The sequence below is a fragment of the Scyliorhinus canicula genome, chromosome 17 (genome assembly GCF_902713615.1).
Source record: "Scyliorhinus canicula chromosome 17, sScyCan1.1, whole genome shotgun sequence".
Taxonomy (NCBI): Eukaryota; Metazoa; Chordata; class Chondrichthyes; order Carcharhiniformes; family Scyliorhinidae; genus Scyliorhinus; species Scyliorhinus canicula.
Window position 1 is genome coordinate 143,206 of NC_052162.1, and position 20,763 is coordinate 163,968.

At 46.9% G+C, this 20,763-nt stretch overlaps 1 protein-coding gene across 1 annotated transcript in view; it reads right to left on the reverse strand.

Moving 5' to 3' along the window:
* hprt1 (hypoxanthine phosphoribosyltransferase 1) overlaps positions 1-20,763 on the reverse strand; it is a 46,327-nt gene that overhangs the window by 16,621 nt on the left and 8,943 nt on the right. Inside the window, exons 3-6 of the mRNA XM_038775359.1 lie at positions 16,750-16,933; positions 9,242-9,307; positions 7,527-7,544; positions 4,708-4,790 (exon numbers count right to left, since the gene is read on the reverse strand). Of these exons, the coding sequence (XP_038631287.1) occupies positions 4,708-4,790; positions 7,527-7,544; positions 9,242-9,307; positions 16,750-16,933 (351 nt within the window). The remainder of the gene's footprint in view (positions 1-4,707; positions 4,791-7,526; positions 7,545-9,241; positions 9,308-16,749; positions 16,934-20,763) is intronic.

Here is a 20,763-nt window from a genome sequence, read left to right on the forward strand (position 1 = left end):
TCCCACCCCCTCCTCTAACCAAAAAAAACCAACTGTGGTTGTCGGGAAGGTAAGTTTAACTCTTTAAAAACTTACCTTGAAGGGTGACATCACAGCAAAGCAGTGACCTGATTGGCTGGTAAGGAAAGTGCTCCAATTAGCAGCAGCTGGGAGAAATTTAACTCTTCGTGTGTTGGTGAGTATTGTGATTGGTAAGTAAAATCTTTATTCCTTTCACTTATTAATTATTTGATAGTATATTTGTAATCAGTTAAGGTAAAGGGTAAAAATGGCAGGAGATCCCAGACCCGTGTTATGCTCCTCGTGCACAATGTGGGAGTTCAGGGATGTGGCCGATGCCCCTGACTTCTTCATGTGCGGGAAGTGTGTCCAGTTGCAGCTCCTGTTAGACCGCTTGACGGCTCTGGAGCTGCGGATGGACTCACTTTGGAGCATCCGCGATGCTGAGGAGGTCGTGGATAGCACATTCAGTGAGTTGGTCACACTGCAGATTAGGATTGGTGAGGGAGACAGGGAATGGGTGACCAAAAGGCAGAGAAAGAGCAGGAAGGCAGTGCAGGTGTCCCCTGCGGTCATCTCCCTCCAAAACAGGTATACCGTTTTGGATACTGTTGGGGGAGATAACTCACCAGGGGAAGGCAGTAGCAGCCAGACTCATGGCACCGTGGCTAGCTCTGCTGCACAGAAGGGCGGGAAAAAGACTGGCAGGGCTATAGTCATAGGGGATTCAATCGTAAGGGGAGTAGACAGGCATTTCTGTGGTCGAAAACGAGACTCCCGAATGGTATGTTGCCTCCCGGGTGCACGGGTCAGGGATGTCTCCGATCGGCTGCAGGACATACTGAAGAGGGAGGGTGAACAGCCAGTTGTCGTGGTGCATATAGGCACCAACGATATAGGTAAAAAACGGGATGAGGTCCTACAATCAGAATTTAGGGAGTTAGGAGATAAGTTAAAAAGTAGGACCTCAAAGGTAGTAATCTCAGGATTGCTACCAGTGCCACGAAACAATTTAAGAATAGTCAGAATGAATACGTGGCTTGAGAGATGGTGCAGGAGGGAGGGGTTCAGATTTTTGGGACATTGGAACCGGTTCTGGGGGCGGTGGGACCATTACAAATCGGATGGTCTACACCTGGGCAGGACTGGAACCAATGTCCTCGGGGGTGCTTTTGCTAACACTGTTGGGTAGGTTTTAAACTAATGTGGCAGGGGGATGGGAACCTGATTAGGAAGTTAGAGGTCAGTAAAGAAGCAGCAACTAAAGCCAGTAAGGTACTGGATAATAAACTCAATGTGACTAAGGGGAAGAGTAGACAGGGAAGAGATGATGATCGCAAAGGGACAGGTGGTCTGAGGTGCATTTGTTTTAATGCGAGAAGTGTAGCAGGTAAGGCAGATGAATTTAGGGCTTGGATTAGTACCTGGGAATATGATTACTGAGACTTGGTTGAGGGATGGGCAAGACTGGCAACTAAATATCCCAGGGTATAGATGCTTCAGGAGGGATAGAGAGGGAGGTAAAAGGGGTGGAGGAGTTGCATTACTGGTCAGAGATGATATCACAGCTGTGATTAAGGAGGGCACGATGGAGGATTCGAGCACTGAGGCAATATGGATAGAGCTAAGAAATAGGAAGGGTGCAGTAACATTGTTGGGACTTTACTACAGGTCTCCCAAAAGCGAGCGTGAAGTAGAGGTACAAATATGTAGACAGATTATCGAACAATGTAGGAGCAATAGGGTGGTTGTGATGGGAGATTTTAACTTCCCCAACATTGAATGGGACTCATGTAGTGTTGGAGGCGTAGACGGAGCAGAATTTGTAAGGAGCATCCAGGAGAGTTTTTTAGAGCAGTATGTAAATAGTCCAACTCGGGAAGGGGCCATACTGGACCTGGTATTGGGGAATGATCCCGGCCAGGTGGTTGATGTTTCAGTCGGTGATTACTTTGGGAATAGCGATCACAATTCCATAAGTTTTAGAATACTCATGGACAAAGACGAGAGTGGTCCTAAAGGAAGAGTGCTAAATTGGGGAAAGGCCAACTATAACAAAATTCGGCAGGAGCTCGGGAATGTGGATTGGGAGCAGCTGTTTAAGGGTAAATCCACATTTGAAATGTGGGAGTCTTTTAAGGAAAGGTTGATTAGAGTGCAGGACAGACATGTTCTTGTTAAAATGAGAGATAGAAATGGCAAGATTAGGGAACCATGGATGACGGGTGGAATTGTGAGACGAGCTAAAATGAAAAAGGAAGCAGACATAAGATCGAGGCAACTCAAAACTGATGAAGCTTTGGAGGAATATCAGGAAAGTAGGACAAATCTCAAACGCGCAATAAAGAGGGCTAAAAGGGGTCATGAAATATCTTTGGCTAACAGGGTGAAGGATCACCCCAAAGTCTTTTTATTCGTATATAAGGAGCAAGAGGGTAACTAGAGAAAGGATTGGCCCACTCAAAGACAAAAGAGGGAATTTATGCGTGGAGTCAGAGGAAATGGGTGAGATTCTTAATGAGTACATTGCATCGGTATTCACAAAGGAGAGGGACATGATGGATGTTGAGGCTAGGGATGGATGTTTAAATACTCTAGGTCATGTCGGCATAAGGAAGGGGGAGGTTTTGGGTATTCTAAAAGACATTAAGGTGGACAAGTCCCCAGGACCGGATGGGATCTATCCCAGGTTGCTGAGGGAAACGAAGGATGAAATAGCTGGGGCCTTAACAGATATCTTTGCAGCATCCTTGAGCACGGGTGAGGTCCCGGAGGACTGGAGAATTGCTAATGTTGTCCCTTTGTTTAAGAAGGGTAGCAGGGATAATCCAGGGAATTATAGACCTGTGAGCTTGACGTCAGTGGTAGGCAAACTGTTGGAGAAGATACTGAGGGATAGGATCTATTCACATTTGGCAGAAAATAGACTTATCAGTGATAGACAGCATGGTTTTGTGCGGGGAAGGTCATGTCTTACAAACCTAATAGAATTCTTTGAGGAAGTGACAAAGTTAATTGGTGAGGGAAGGGCTGTAGATGTCATATACATGGACTTCAGTAAAGCATTTGATACAGTTTCCCATGGCAGGTTGATGGAAAAAGTGAAGTCGTATGGGGTTCAGGGTGTACTAGCTAGATGGATAAAGAACTGGCTGGGCAACAGGAGACAGAGAGTAGTGGTGGAAGGGAGTGTCTCAAAATGGAGAAAGGTGACTAGTGGTGTTCCACAGGGATCCGTGCTCGGACCACTGTTGTTTGTGATATACATAAATGATCTGGACGAAGGTATAAGTGTATAAGTGGTCTGATGAGCAAGTTTGCAGATGATACTAACATTGGTGGAGTTTCAGATAGCGAGGCGGACTGTCAGAGAATACAGCAAAATATAGATAGATTGGAGAGTTGGGCAGAGAAATGGCAGATGGAGTTCAATTCAGGCAAATGCGAGGTGATGCATTTTGGAAGATCTAACTCAAGACCAGAATATATGGTCAATGGAAGAGTCCTGGGGAAAATTGATGTACAGAGAGATCTGGGAGTTCAGGTCCATTGTACCCTGAAGGTGGCAACGCAGGTTGATAGAGTGGTCAAGAAGGCATACAGCATGCTTGCCTTAATCGGACGGGGTATTGAGTACAAGAGTCGGCAAGTCATGTTACAGTTATATAGGACTTTGGTTCGGCCACATTTGGAATACTGCGTGCAGTTCTGGTCGCCACATTACCAGAAGGATGTGGATGCTTTAGAGAGGGTGCAGAGGAGGTTCACCAGGATGTTGCCTGGTATGGAGGGTGCTAGCTATGAAGAAAGGTTGAGTAGATTAGGATTGTTTTCGTTGGAAAGACGGAGGTTGAGGGGGGACCTGATTGAGGTCTACAAAATTATGAGAGGTATGGACAGGGTGGATAGCAACAAGCTTTTTCCAAGAGTGGGGGTGTCAGTTACAAGGGGTCACGATTTCAAGGTGAGAGGGGGAAAGTTTAAGGGAGATGTGCGTGGAAAGTTTTTTTACGCAGAGGGTGGTGGGTGCCTGGAATGGTTTGCCAGCGGAGGTGGTAGAGGCGGGCACGATAGCATCATTTAAGATGCATCTAGACAGTTATATGAATGAGCGGGGAACAGAGGGAAGTAGATCTTGGAAAATAGGCGACAGGTTTAGGTAAAGGATCTGGATCGGCGCAGGCTGGGAGGGCCGAAGGGCCTGTTCCTGTGCTGTAATTTTCTTTGTTCTTTGTACCCACATCACATTAAATAATAATGGGCAAAAATAGGAATATGGGGTCCCACTGGCCGTGCAACTCCTGCTAAATATGGGGTCCCACTGGCCGTGCAACTCCTGCTAAATATGGGGTCCCACTGGCCGTGCACCTGCTAAAGGGTTTCTGGGGTGTGGGATGGCTTCATTGGGAATTTCCATTAACAGTGGGGAGAATTCTGCCGTCAGCAACAATACTCCACCTCCTACGGCCGAGAAACAGGCAACTGGGAGGCGGAGAATGTATAGTTAGGGTTTCAGGAAGGCTGTGGTGTCAGGACTCAGGGATGTGGGAGCAAGGTCCATGGGGTGGGAACTGAAATTATTATGTAAAATATGTATGTCTGGGGATTTTGAAGCAGACAGTAACTCAAGGCCTTTAGAAAATCTATCGCTCACTGTTTATATTAGTTACCAGCTGACACCATACAGGTTGCACACATGAAGCTTACCTCACCACTTTCACCATGTTGGGTTTGTAATCCTGCAACATGTTCAGCAGAGTTTGCATTGTTTTACCCGTATCAATTATATCCTGTGAACAAAGGGAGTTTATCACCTTCACAGAAAGCTGTGTGCTCCAGCGCTCCCCCCCATGCCCAGCGCTCCCCCCGTGCCCAGCGCTCCCCCCGTGCCCAGCGCACCGCGCAGCGCTCCCCCCGTGCCCAGCGCTCCCCCCGTGCCCAGCGCTCCCCCCGTGCCCAGTGCTCCCCCCATGCCCAGCGCACCGCGCAGCGCTCCCCCATGCCCAGCGCTCCCCCCATGCCCAGCGCTCCCCCCATGCCCAGTGCACCGTGCAGTGCTCCCCCCATGCCCAGCGCACCATGCAGCGCTCCCCCCGTGCCCAGCGCTCCCCCCGTGCCCAGCGCTCCCCCCATGCCCAGCGCTCCCCCCATGCCCAGCGCTCCCCCATGCCCAGCGCTCCCCCCGTGCCCAGCGCTCCCCCCGTGCCCAGCGCTCCCCCCGTGCCCAGCGCACCGTGCAGCGTGCCGTGCTCTCCCAACCTCAAGCACTAGCGCTCCCACATGAGCTACCCATTCTCCTGCTACTTCTTAGTTATCTGCAGACTTATACAATCCCCATAAACTTCAGCTCATCTGAAACTTGCAGCAAGTTCGGATATTGGCAGCAATGTATCATTCACCCACTCTGAGGCTACAGTAGCTCACAACACTTCATAGTTAAAGTTGGCATTCTCATGTTTAAATCTCTCCAATGCTTCGCCATTCTTAATTCTTCCAGCCATTGATAATCCTGGTCCTGTGACCCCACATTCACCCTCCTGCCCACCATTGGCAGCCGAGGCCATCAACTCTGGAAATTCCGCCAAAAACCTCTCCTTTTAGAAGACAAATCTTAAAAAAGACCGTGACCAAGCTTTTTGGCCACTTGTCAAATCGAATTATAATTTTTATTATTTTTTTCAATTTAGAGTACCCAATTGATTGTTCTTTTCAATTAAGGGGCAATTTAGCGGCCAATCCACCTACCCAGCACATCTTTGGGTTGTGGGGCAAAACCCACGCAGACACGGGGAGAATGTGCAAACTCCACACGGACAGTGACCCAGAGCCGGGATCGAACCTGGGACCTCGGCGCCGTGAGGCTGCAGGGCTAACCCACTACGCCACCGTGCTGCCCCAATCAAGTTAAAAGGTAGTTTCCGCTGGGGAATTTTCTCAGGAGATGCACAATGAGAACAGTCAATGGTTACATTAATTTTTAAAATTCAATAGATTTTGCTGAAATGGATCCTGAGGGGCTCTGGAAATTAAAGTCTGGAAGATCGGTTGAAAAAAGAAAAGGAAGCATGTGGGGGTGTAAACAGTCGGAAGCCCGTCAGGGTGTACACAGTCGGAAGCCCGTCGGGGTGTACAGTCGGAAGCCCGTCAGGGTGTACACAGTCGGAAGCCCGTCAGGGTGTACACAGTCGGAAGCCCGTCAGGGTGTACAGTCGGAAGCCCGTCAGGGTGTACACAGTCGGAAGCCCGTTGTGGTGTACAGTCGGAAGCCCGTTGGGGTGTACAGTCGGAAGCCCGTCAGGGTGTACACAGTCGGAAGCCTGGCAGGGTGTACACAGTCGGAAGCCCGTCAGGGTGTACACAGTCGGAAGCCCGTTGGGGTGTACAGTCTGAAGCCCGGTAGAGTGTACACAGTCGGAAGCCCGGCAGAGTGTACACAGTCGGAAGCCTGGCAGAGTGTACACAGTCGGAAGCCCGTCAGGGTGTACACAGTCGGAAGCCTGTTGGGGTGTACACAGTCGGAAGCCTGTTGGGGTGTACACAGTCGGAAGCCTGGCAGAGTGTACACAGCTGGGAGCCCATTGGGGTGTGTAGAGCGGAAGCCTGTTGGGGTGTGTAGAGCGGAAGCCTGTTGGGGTGTGTAGAGCTGAAGCCTGTTGGGGTGTACAGTTGGAAGCCCATTGGGGTGTACACAGTCCGAGCTGCTGGTTAAGAACTCTTTGAGCTCAGTCACCTTTGGGTTTGATGTGCTGCTTTGAAATATTTAATTGTCCGTTCAAAATGTTCTAGAGGCTCGTGAACCTGCATTCCTTTCTCCAGTTCTAGAAACTGCCTCAAAGTAACCACCTGACCAACTAGAAGAGACTGATATCTCATGAGTAAATGTAGCGAAATTAGCAGGTGGGTGTTGGGACTTTCTCAAGGAGAGTGATGTTTTTAGCAATTTATGGGTCCCAAGTGCTTTGTCGTGTCTCACCTCAGTGGTGACGTCAAACCAACATTTCTCCAAACACACGATCTAGCCTTTCTTCAATCACCATCAAACACTCCTTTATTTTAAAAATCTATGAAATCTGCCCTTGCCTTCCTCTGCTCCACTGCAAATATCTCAGACATCTGCTCACATCTCTACTTTCATCCCTAGGTCCATCCTGGTGAATTTCCAGTGCAGTCTTTATGGCTTTAATGTTCTCTTAATAACGCAGTATCATAATTTCAAGAGAGCACAGATCACTAACACATGTCTGCACAATTACTCTGATCAATTCCTGCAGAATAACTTTCCCCAAGGAGAGAAAAAAATCTGCCAGATACAAGAGAGATTTCCAGTTTAGACTATTTTGCCTGATTAACGTAGAAACCAGGATGGAACAGAGTTCAAAAAATGTATAATGTTAAGGGAGAAGCCAGCTATCTTGGGAAAGGACTATAAATGTGCAGAAATGCCAGACTAGGTGGACATATAAACACAAAATAATCAATGGCACAATTCAGAACATTAACATAAACTTAAAATAAAAAAGACTGACCTCAACGATTAATACATTCTGTCTCCCAGAGATGCGAGATGGGGGAGAAAATGAAAAATGTTTAAATGTTGAACATTCTATTGCATCATACACAATGTCACAGAAACTGACAGTCCTCTGCAGGACAAGATGCTTATAAAATATACAGTAGCTTTCTTGGCAATTACAGGGTGTAAATCATCATTTCCCAAATTCTAATTTATCTGATATATTATCAACATCTAACAAATCCAACAAATGAGGCTGAATTCCGTGTTTTTAAAATTTATTTCATGGGTTGTACACATCGCTAGGCCAGCATTTATTCCCCATCGCTAATTGCCCCTTGAGAAGGTGGTGGTGAGCTGCCTTCTTGAAATGCTGCAGTCTGTGCCCACTGTATTGTTAGGGAGAGAGTTCCAGGATGTTGCCCCAGCGACAGTGAAGGAACGGCGATATATTTCCAAGTTGGGGTGGTGAGTGACTTGGAAGGGGGAGCAATCAAGCGGGCTGCTTTGTCCTGGATGGTGTTGAGCTTCTTGAGTGTTGTTGGAGCTGCGCTCATCCAGGCAAGTGGAGAGTATTCCATAAGGGCAGCACGGTAGCATTGTGGATAGCACAATTGCTTCACAGTTCCAGGGTCCCAAGTTCGATTTCGACTTGGGTCACTGTCTGTGTGGAGTCTGCACATCCTCCCCGTGTGTGCGTGGGTTTCCTCCGGGTGCTCCGGTTTCCTCCCACAGTCCAAAGATGTGCAGGTTGGGTAATTGGCCATGAAAAATTGTCCAAAATTCTATGATTAACCTAGGACAAAAGTTCGGCGCAACATCGTGGGCCGAAGGGCCTGTTCTGTGCTGTATTTCTCTATCTATCTATCACACTCCTGACTTTTGCCTTGTAGATGGTGGCCAGGCTTTGGGGGGTCAGGAGGTGAGTTACTTGCCGTAAGATTCCTAACCTCTGACCTGCCCTGGTAGCCTCAGTACTAATGTGGCTGGGTTCAGTTCAGTTTCTTATTTTTCTTTGTTAAATTTAGAGTACCCAATTATTTTTTTTCCAATTAAGAGGCAATTTAGTATGTCCAATCCACCTAACCTGCACATCTTTGGGTTGTGGGGGTGAAACCCACGCAGACATGGGGAGAATGTGAAAATTCCACATGGACAGTGATCCAGGGCTGGGATCGAACCGGGGACGTCAGCGCCGTGAGGCAACAATGCTAATCACTGCACCACCGTACTGCCCCAGTTCAGTTTCTGATCAATGGTAACCCCCCCAGGATGCCGACTGTGGGGGACTCAGCGATGGTAATGTCATTGAAAGTTAAGGGGCGGTGGTTCGATTCTCTTTTGTTGGAGATGGTCATTGCCTGGCACTTGTGTTGTCTAAATGTTATTTGCCACTTGTCAGCCCATTAGAAAGCAACTTGTTAAAAAATCAAGTTTAATTATCCCGGCACTTTGTGTCTGACCACCAAGAAAAGCAGCAAATGAATGAAACTCATCTGATAGTTAAAAAAAAGGTGGCCTGAGTTTGATCAAGAAATTCTGTACATTCCCATCCCACCCCCCCCCCCCCCCCCGCCCAAATTCCCCACCCTCTACCTGTACCCCCACCCCCAAACCCTCTTCCACCATTGCCTGCACTCTGCCTATCCCTCTCTGGCTCAGCACTGTGGCATCATCCTCTAGCTTTGCCAACCTGTTCCGCAATGAGTATTACCGCTATTGTCACACCTTGCCCGTTAAGGTTGAAAGGTCGTCTCCTCCGATCACCTTGATCTCCCCTGTTGACTGCTCATTCTGCAATTTAAAAACAAATCAATTTACTTTACTTTGCATTCAGATATCAGTTTAATCCAATTAACTTAAAGCACAGAACCAATTGATTTGATCAGAGAATGATTGCAATTTAAGGATCGTAAATAATTGTAATGTCTCATATTGGTTATAATAACATTTTAAAAAGTCGATTTGATATCTCTGCCAGTTATCAGAACCAAATCAGTTTCAGGTCAAAGCAAATTTCTGCGGATACTAGAATCTGAAACAGAAAATACTGGACAATATTTTGGCTGGTCTGACAGCCTCTGTGGAGAGAGGAGGGAGCCAACGTTTCCAGTCTGGATGACACGGCAGCTTTAACAGAGTCATCCAGACTCAAAACCCTTTTCTCTCCACAGATACTGTCAGACCTGCTAAGATTGTCCAGTATTTTATGTTCAGATTACAGGAAAGATAGAGTCTGTCCAACCTGGCGTACAACAGGAGGGTACAGTGTGGCCTCCCCCTCCCTATCCATTCAACTTCCCCCTCCCTATCTATGCAACCTCCTCGAGCCCACAACCCTCCAAGATGCGCTCCACTAATTCTGGTCTCTTATACATTCCCAATCATAACTGCGCCATCATTCGTGGCCATGCTTTCAGTTTCCTGGGCCCCCGGGTCTGGAATTCTCTCCTCTACGTTGCTGACGCTCTTGCGTTCTTGTTCTTTACAGAATATCTCTTTGACCAAGTTTTTGATCAAGCAGCATACCCCCTCAGATGCTTGAAATAGGCAGAGTACGGAGATTACTGACTGTACTCAATCAGTCAGCGCTTGCACATAATGAGAGATGTGATTTTGCGATTGGACAGTACTTGCTGAACATTCCCGAGTGGCTAAGAGTTACACGAACAATCAATGTACGATTATCAGTTAGGCTCACAACGTATCTCATTTACACGTGCTAGAACCTCCACATATTCACACGCAGTGCCCTGCCCTCTGCAGGCAAAGAAACATGTCCAGGCATTGCACCTTTTTTTGAATTTAAAAAACCTGGGGGTAACAGTTCCCTGGTGCATTTGCCATGGTAACACCTCACCCAATCAAACTTGTTAACCAATCAACATCCCTTTTCTCTTGCAGTATAAATTGTTGTAACTGGCCTGACGAGTTTACAACAAAAAGTTTCAACAGCTTCTCCCTTTTCAGCAAAGCTAGTTCTGTCCCACCTCGTTCTGTCCCACCTCGTTCTGTCCCACCTCGTTCTGTCCCACCTCGTTCTGTCCCACCTCGTTCTGTCCCACCTCGTTCTGTCCCACCTCGTTCTGTCCCACCTCGTTCTGTCCCACCTCGTTCTGTCCCACCTCGTTCTGTCCCACCTCGTTCTGTCCCACCTGGTGACGATTCAACACTTGGTTAAAAATCCTTACACAGAACAGAGGTGGTTTTGGCATTGGACGCCGGGAAAGCGTTTCACCGGGTAGAATTGATGGTAGTTCTAGAGCGGTTTGGAATTGAACCCAGATTTGTGGACTGGGTAAAGCTATTATATAAAGAGCCGAGGGCCAGTATTCACACAAATAACATCAGCTCGGAATACTTTCCTCTCCACCGTGGGACTCGGCAGGGATGTCCTATGTCCCCCCTGCTGTTTGCACTCGCGATTGAGTCATTGGCCATCGCATTAAATAGTTTGGGGGTATGGAAAGGGATAGTGCGGTGGGGAGGACAGAGTTATTATATGAGTCGGAACCAAGTGTGTCAATAGGGGGAATACTGTGGAGCTGCTTCGGGTGTTTGAGTCTTTCTCAGGGTACAAATTAAATCGAGACAAGAGTGAATATTTTGTGGTGTCTCGGCCAGGGGTGGGGGGGTTTGTCATTCCATAGGGCAGGGTCTCACTTTAGATACCTGGGGGTGCAGGTTGCTCGAGATTGGGGGGGCTCCATAGGTAAAACATTTCTAGTTTGGTGGGGAGTGAAAGCTGATCTGGCAAGGTGGGATGGTCTCCCTCTGTCACAGGCGGTCGGGTACAGGCAGTTAAAATGAATGTGTTGCCACGATTTCTGTTTATTTTTCAATGTCTGCCGATTTTCCTACCAAAGGCCTTTTTTTTTAAAGAGAGATTGAAGGAATGATTACCTCGTTCATATGGGGAGGGAAGGTGGCCAGAATTAGAAAATTGCTACTACAGAGGAAGGCAGGCAGGGGGTTTGGGTCTTCCGAACCTGATGTATTATTATTGGGCAGCGAATGTGGAGAAGGTGCGGAGCTGGGTCAGAGGGGTTGATTCCCAATTGGTCAGAATGGAACAAAGAAAGTTACAGCACAGCAACAGGCCCTTCGGCCCACCCAGCCTGCGCCGATCCAGATCCTTTATCTAAACCTGTTGCCTATTTTCCAAGGATCTACTTCTCTCTGTTCCCCGCCCGTTCATATAACTGTCCAGATGCATCTTAAATGATGCCATCGTGCCCGCCTCTACCACCTCCGCTGGCAAAGCGTTCCAGGCACCCACCACCCTCTGGTAAAAAACTTTCCACGCACATCTCCCTTAAACTTTCCCCCTCTCACCTTGAAATCGTGACTCCTTGTAATTGACACCCCCACTCTTGGAAAAAGCTTGTTGCTATCCACCCTGTCCATACCTCTCAATTTTGTAGACCTCAATAAGGTTCCCCCTCAACCCCCGTCTTTCCAACGAAAACAATCCTAATCTACTCAACCTTTCTTCATAGCTAGCACCCTCCATACCAGGCAACATCCTGGTGAACCTCTTCTGCACCCTCTCCAAAGCATCCACATCCTTCTGGTAATGTGGCGACCAGAACTGCACGCAGTATTCCAAATGTGGCCTAACCAAAGTCCTATACAACTGTAACATGACTTGCCGACTCTTGTACTCAATACCCCGTCCGATAAAGGCAAGCATGCTGTATGCCTTCTTGACCACTCTATCGACCTGCGTTGCCACCTTCAGGGTACAATGGACCTGAACTCCCAGATCTCTCTGTACATCAATTTTCCCCAGGACTCTTCCATTGACCATATAGTCTGCTCGAGTTAGATCTTCCAAAATGCATCACCTCGCATTTGCCTGGATTGAACTCCATCTGCCATTTCTCTGCCCAACTCTCCAATCTATCTATATTTTGCTGTATTCTCTGACAGTCCTCCTCGCTATCTGCAACTCCACCAATCTTAGTATCATCTGCAAACATGCTCATCAGACCATTTATACCTTTGTCCAGATCATTTATGTATATCACAAACAGTGGTCCGAGCACAGATCCCTGTGGAACACCACTAGTCACCTTTCTCCATTTTGAGACACTCCCTTCCACCACTACTCTCTGTCTCCTGTTGCCCAGCCAGTTCTTTATCCATCGAGCTAGTACACCCTGAACCCCATACGATTTCACTTTTTCCATCAACCTGCCATGGGAAACTTTATCAAACGCCTTACTGAAGTCCATGTATATGACATCTACAGCCCTTCCCTCATCAATTAACTTTGTCACTTCCTCAAAGAATTCTATTAGGTTTGTAAGACATGACCTTCCCTGCACAAAACCATGCTGCCTATCACTGGTAAGTCTATTTTCTTCCAAATGTGAATAGATCCTATCCCTCAGTATCTTCTCCAACAGTTTGCCTACCACTGGCGTCAAGCTCACAGGTCTATAATTCCCTGGATTATCCCTGCTACCCTTCTTAAACAAAGGGACAACATTAGCAATTCTCCAGTACTCCGGGACCTCACCCGTGCTCAAGGATGCTGCAAAGATATCTGTTAAGGCCCCAGCTATTTCATCCTTCGCTTCCCTCAGCAACCTGGGATAGATCCCATCCGGTCCTGGGGACTTGTCTACCTTAATGCCTTTTAGAATACCCAAAACCTCCTCCTTCCTTATGCCGACATGACCTAGAGCAGGGGTGGGCAAACTTTTCCGTGCAAGGGCCACATTCAGAAATTCACAATTTTAAAGGGCCGCATAGTATGTTAAGTAAAATAATTAATATTTAAAATAGCCAAAATAAAAGGTTTTTAAAGAAAAAAAAAAGCAATTAATTTTTATTAATTAATATTTTAAAGTAGAAACTTCACATGAAACACATGTTGTGCCGAGCAATGATCACCCTACTCAAGTCAACGTATCCACCCTACACCAGTAACCCAACAGCCCCCCCCCCATTAACCTTATTTTTATTTTATTTTTTATGACTTGATCTTGGTGGGCCGCATAAAGATCTTTGGCGGGCCATAGTTTGCCCACCCCTGACCTAGAGTATTTAAACATCCGTCCCTAGCCTCAACATCCATCATGTCCCTCTCCTTGGTGAATACCGATGTAAAGTACTCATTAAGAATCTCACCCATTTCCTCTGACTCCACGCATAAATTCCCTCTTTTGTCTTTGAGTGGGCCAATCCTTTCTCTAGTTACCCTCTTGCTCCTTATATACGAATAAAAGGCTTTGGGATTTTCCTTAACCCTGTTAGCCAAAGATATTTCATGACCCCTTTTAGCCCTCTTTATTGCGTGTTTGAGATTTGTCCTACTTTCCCAATATTCCTCCAAAGCTTCATCAGTTTTGAGTCGCCTCGATCTTATGTATGCTTCCTTTTTCATCTTAGCTAGTCTCTCAATTCCACCCGTCATCCATGGTTCCCTAATCTTGCCATTTCTATCCCTCATTTTCACAGGGACATGTCTGTCCTGCACTCTAATTAACCTTTCCTTAAAAGACTCCCACATTTCAAATGTGGATTTACCCTTAAACAGCTGCTCCCAATCCACATTCCCGAGCTCCTGCAGAATTTTGTTATAGTTGGCCGTTCCCCAATTTAGCACTCTTCCTTTAGGACCACTCTCATCTTTGTCCATGAGTATTCTAAAACATATGGAATTGTGATCGCTATTCCCAAAGTAATCACCGACTGAAACGTCAACCACCTGGCCGGGATCATTCCCCAATACCAGGTCCAGTATGGCCCCTTCCCAAGTTGGACTATTTACATACTGTTCTAAAAAACTCTCCTGGATGCTCCTTACAAATTCTGCTCCATCTACGCTTCCAACACTACATGAGTCCCATTCAATGTTGGGGAAGTTAAAATCTCTATTTGTACCTCTACTTCACACTCGATTTTGGGAGGCCTATAGTAAAGTTCCAACAATGTTACTGCACCCTTCCTATTTCTTAGCTCTATCCGTATTGCCTCAGTGCTCGAATCCTCCGTCGTGCCCTCCTTAATCACAGCTGTGATATCATCTCTGACCAGTAATGCAACTCCTCCACCCCTTTTACCTCCCTCCCTATCCCTCCTGAAGTATCTATACCCTGGGATATTTAGTTGCCAGTCTTGCCCATCCTTCAACCAAGTCTCAGTAATCATATTCCCAGGTACTAATCCAAGCCCTAAATTCATCTGCCTTACCTGCTACACTTCTCGCATTAAAACAAATGCACCTCAGACCACCTGTCCCTTTGCGATCATCATCGCTTCCCTGTCTACTCTTCCCCTTAGTCACATTGAGTTTATTATCCAGTACCTTACTGGCTTTAGTTGCTGCTTCTTTACTGACCTCTAACTTCCTAATAAGGTTCCCATCCCCCTGCCACATTAGTTTAAAACCTCCCCAAAAGTGTTAGCAAAAACACCCCCGAGGACATTGGTCCCAGTCCTGCCCAGGTGTAGACCATTCGATTTGTAATGGTCCCACCGCCCCCAGAACCGGTTCCAATGTCCCAAAAATCTGAACCCCTCCTGCACCATCTCTCAAGCCACGTATTCATTCTGACTATTCTTAAATTTCTACTCTGACTGTTTCGTGGCACTGGTAGCAATCCTGAGATTACTACCTTTGAGGTCCTACTTTTTAACTTATCTGGGATAGATCCCATCCGGTCCTGGGGACTTGTCCACCTTAATGCATTTTAGAATACCCAAAACCTCCCCCTTCCTTATGCCGACATTACCTAGAGTATTTAAACATCCATCCCTAGCCTCAACCTCCGTCATGTCCCTCTCCTTGGTGAATACCGATGCAAAGTACTCATTAAGAATCTCACTCATTTCCTCTGACTTCACGCATAAATTCCCTCTTTTGTCTTTGAGTGGGCCAATCCTTTCTCTAGTTACCCTCTTGCTCCTTATATATGAATACGAGGAGGAGAGTTTGGGTAGGGGGTCGGGATTGAAGGCGTGAGCGACAGCGCCGCTCCTAACGGCCCCGGGGAAAAACTCAGGGAGTCCGGTATTAATAGCTTTGTTGAGAATTTGGAGGCAGTTTCGACAGAACTTCGGGTTGGGGGCAGGGTCAAGGGAAATGCTGATTCGGGGAACCGTAGATTTGAGCCAGGAAAATGGTATGCAAATGTTCGGAGATGGGAGGAGAAAGGAATTAGGACACAAAAAGATGTTTCTTGGGGTTGTTTTATGGGATTGAAGGAACTCGGCGCCAAGTATGGGCTGGACCTGGGGGAAATATTTAGATACATGCAGGTTCGAGACTTTGCCAGAAAAATACAGAGCTTCCCAGTAGAGACGGCTTCCACATTGCTGGAGGAGATGCTGACGACAGGGGGACTGGAGAAGGGGGTAGTGTCAGCGCTTTATGGGACTATTTTGGAGGAGGAGAAGGCGCCGCTAGAAGGGATCAAGGCAAAGTGGGAGTAAGAGTTGGGAGAGGGTATGGAGGAGGGGTTCTGGTGTGAGGTGCTCCGGAGGGTGAACGCCTCCACCTCGTGTGCGAGGTTGAGGCTGATACAGCTGAAGATGGTATATAGAGCGCACCTTACAAGGGCGAGGATGAGCCGGCTCTTTGAGGGGGTAGAAGGTGTGTTTGAGCGTTGCCGGGGGGGCCCTCAAATCACGATCGTATGTTTTGGTCCTGTCCAAAGCTGGAGGATTACTGGAAGGAGGTTTTTAGAGTAATCTCTAAAGTGGTGCACGTGAAACTGGACCCGGGCCCTCGCGAGGCCATATTTGGGGTGTCGGACCAGCTGGGGTTGGAAACGGGCGTGGAGGCAGATGTTGTAGCCTTCGCCTCGTTGATCGCCCGAAGGCGGATCCTGTTAGGGTGGAGAGCACCTGTGCCCTGGCGTGGCGGGGGGACCTGATGGAATTCTTAACATTTGAAAAAGTCAAATTTGAACTGAGGGGAAGGATGGAGGGGTTCTACATTTCATGGGCGTTATTCATTATGTACTTTCGAGAATGGGATCACATCGAACATTAGGGGGGTTGGGGGTAGGGTGATTATGGGTGATTCCTGATTCCTCTTTGTCATTTGTTTATCTGAACATGCGGGCCAATGTCTGGGGGTTTAGTGGGAGGATGGGATAGTTGTTATTGATATGGGGATTGACATTGCATTTGTTACTGATTATTGTGTATTGTTGGGTGTAAATTTGGGAGAAAATGTGAAAAAGGAGAATAAAAAAATCTTTTAAAAAAAAAATCCTTACACAGTAGCTCTTCAAGCGGATGAAGTCCACCGTCATTGGGATTGACTGGTCACTGTTTCGATTCAAAGCTTTAATATAGTCTAAAAGGTCAGCAAAAAACTTATAGCCACCCTTCAGTACACAGAGGGCGACGATGTGATGATTTCCCATGGCTTTCATTATGTCCCTTGCCAAACGCTCAGTTCTGTGGACAGAGAAAGAAATATTCACTCACATCTTTCTGAAATGGTCTAAAACTGGTTCATGAAAAACCAGCACAAAGACAATGGAATCAGTTGATTCGTTTCCTTTAGTTCCATGCTAAAATGTAGCATTTTACATCGACAAATGAATAGTTCCTCTCCTCATAACCAAAATTGGCAGCTCCAAACAAAGTCATGAATGACACTGTCTGAAATCAACTCCTAATTCATCCATTTCTAGTGAATGATTTCAAAGGAAAAAAACGGCAGCAGTTAAAAAGAACAGAAAGATGCCATTTAACACTGAACGGCCCAGAATGGTTACAGCCCAGGTGACCATTCAGCCCGTCCTGTCTGTGACATTTCACCCAGTGCCTTTTCTCCACAGCCCCACAAATATTCTTCAGCCAATTTTCTTTTGAAAGTAATGATTGAATCTGCCTGCAGCAAATTCTCTGGCATTGCTTCCCAGATCCGAACCAGCTGCTTTGGAACAAAACATTTTTTCTTTTGGCCATTTACCTTAATAGTGTCGGCTGGTTCTTGATCCTTTGGGCAATGGGGACAGTTCATTCAAATCTATTCTGTCCAAATACCTCAATGATTTAGAAAACCTCCAACAAGTCTTCTCTCAACCTGGTCTTATCCCAAAACAACCTCAACTTCTTTAATCTATCATCATAATTAGGGAATTACCTACCTAACAAGAACATAATTTAGAGTACCCAATTATTTTTTCCCAATTAAGGGGCAATTTAGCGAAGCCAATCCACCAAACCTGCTCATGTTTGGGTTGTGGGGGTTGTTGGAACCAACAATTCTACGGACACGTGCTTGTAGGATTAGAATAGCAGTTTTAATATACTTACAACAGAGCCAGCCTGTTAGCCGTTGAACTTTCGGTGAACTGGCCGGCTGACCCTGTGGCACTGATCTTTATACAGCAGCTCCCAGGGGAGGAGTCCTGGGCGGAGCCAAGGGAGAAGCCCAGTACAACTCTCTAGTATTCCCAGAGCTACTCCCCCTGGTGGTCAGGTAGTGCAACTGCACTTACAATATGGACACATATATATACAGATTATAATCCCATGTGAATCACATTCACCACAGGGGTGAGACCCACGCAGACACAGGGAGAATGTGCAAACTCCACACAGACAGTGAGCCGGGGCCGGGATCGGACATGGGTCCTCAGCGCCGTGAGGCAGCAATGCTACCCACTGCGCCACCCTCTTTGCATCATCTTTGACCACAGGCGAGGTTCCAGAGGACTGGAGAATAGCCAATGCTGTCCCTTTGTTTAAGAAGGGAAGCAGGGACAATCCAGGTAATTATAGGTCAGTGAGCCTGACATCAGTGGGGTTGAAGCTGTTGAAGAAGAAACTGAGGGACAGGATTTATTCACATCTGACTCATAGAATGTACAGTGCAGAAGGAATCTGGAAGCGAATAGACTCATTAGTGACAGGCAACATGGTTTTGTACGGGGTCGGTCATGTCTTACCAACTTGCTAGAGTTTTTTGAGGAGGTGACAAATTAATTGATGAGGGAAAGGCTGTGGATGTCGTCTATTTGGATTTTAGTAAGGCCTTTGACAAGGTCCCTGATGGCAGACTGGTACAAAAGGTAAAGTCGCATGGGATTTGGAGTGTTCTAGCTAGATGGATAAAGAACTGGCTTGGCAACAGGAGACAGAGAGTAACAGTGGAAGGGAGTTTTTCAGAGTGGAGATCTGTAACGAGTGGTGTTCCACTGGGACTACTATTATCTGATCTGAAGGAACATGTAGATGGTCTGATTAGCAAGTTTGCAGATGACACTAAGATTGGTGGAGTTGCAGATGGTGAAGGGGACTGACAGTGAATACAGCAGAATACAGATAGATTGGAGAGTTGGGCAGAGAAATGGCAGATGAGTTCAATCCCGACAAATACGAGGTGATGCATTTTGGAAGATCCAATTCAGGTGTGAATTATACGGTAAATGGCAGAACCCTTCAAAGCATTGACATACAGAGGGATCTGGGCGGTCAGGTCCATTGTTCCATGAAAGGCAATGCAGATGGATAAGTTGGTCAAGAATGCATACAGCATGTTTGCCTTCATCAGCCAGGGCACTGAGTACAAGAGTTGGCAGGTCATGTTACAGTTGTATAAAACTTTAGTTAGGCCACATTTGGAATATTGCGTGCAGTTCTGGTTGCCTCACTACCAGAAGGATGTGGAGGCTTTGGAGAGAGCGCAAAGAAGGTTTACCAAGATGTTGCCTAGTTTGGAGGGTGTTGGCTATGAGGAGAGGTTGAATAAACTCGGATTGTTTGGAAAGTCAGAGGCTGAGGGGAGACCTGAGTTTACAAAATTACGAGAGGTATTGACAGGGTGAATGAAGCTTTTTCCAAGGTGAAAGGCTCAATTACAAGGGGGGTACAGGGTCAAGGTGAGAGGGGGAAAGTTCAGGGGAGATGTGCGGGGGAAGTTTTTCACGCAGAGAGTGGTAGAGTCAGACACGATAGCAATGTTTAAGATGCATCTTGATGGGGCAGCACGGTGGCTCAGTGGTTAGCCCTGTTGCCTCACGGCGCCGAGGTGCCAGGTTCGATCCCGGCTCTGGGTCAGTGTCCGTGTGGAGTTTGCACATTCTCTCCGTGTCTGTGTGGGTTGGTCCACAGCCCAAAGATGTACAGGCTAGGTGGATTGGCCACGCTAAATTGCCCCTTAATTGGAAAAAATGAATTGGGTACTCTAAATTTTTTTTAAAAGATGCATCTCGATAGACACATGTAAGAGCGCGGAATGGAGATCATTTGGACAATTGGTAGTAGGTCTAAATGAGGAATCTAGATCGGCACAGACTTGTTGGGCCGAAAGGCCTGTTTCTCTGCTGTTCTTTGTCTCTCATATCTCCAATAGTCTGGGAAATGTTCATTAGGCCACTTGAATTTATAATAATAAAATAATTGGAAGAGTTTGAGGGGGCAATTTAATTATGGAGCCCTAGAGGCCAACTTAAACATGGGACAGGTGGATTAGAGAAGGATGAGAAGAGTTTAGTTTTACTCTTCCTGTTCCAAAAACTCACTCCCAAGGCTTTAGCCTGATGTTGAGTACGTGAATGTCAGTGCTGGCTATTGTAATTACTTTCCTTTTCTTTTTTTTAAAATAATTTTTATTGGAATTTTTTACAGAAAATATAAAAATATAACAACAAACAATAAAATGCAACAAACTACCCCATAACAACCGTGACACCCCCCAAACCGTATCAACACATGTATCAGATCCCCCCCCACCCCCAACAAGAGAACTTAACAATAAGTTAAAATTAAATAAACAAAATAAAATAAAATAAACAACACAGTCATCGTCCGACCCCCCCCCCCCCCCCCCGGGTTGCTGCTGCTACTGTCCCTGTGCCCTATCGTTAAGCCAGAAAGTCGAGGAAAGGTTGCCACCGCCTGAAGAACCCTTGTACCGATCCTCTCAGGGCGAATTTGACCTTCTCAAGCTTAATAAAACCCGCCATGTCATTGATCCAGGTCTCCACGCTTGGGGGCCTGGCGTCCTTCCAGTGTAGCAAGATCCTTCGCCGGGCTACTAGGGACGCAAAGGCCAGCACACCGGCCTCTTTCGCCTCCTGCACTCCCGGTTCCACCCCAACCCCAAAAATCGCGAGTCCCCATCGTGGCTTGACCCTGGATCCCACCACCCTTGACACCGTCCTCGCCACCCCCTTCCAGAACTCCTCCAGTGCCGGGCATGCCCAGAACATATGGGCATGGTTCGCTGGACTCCCCGAACATCTGACACACCTGTCTTCGCCCCCAAAGAACCT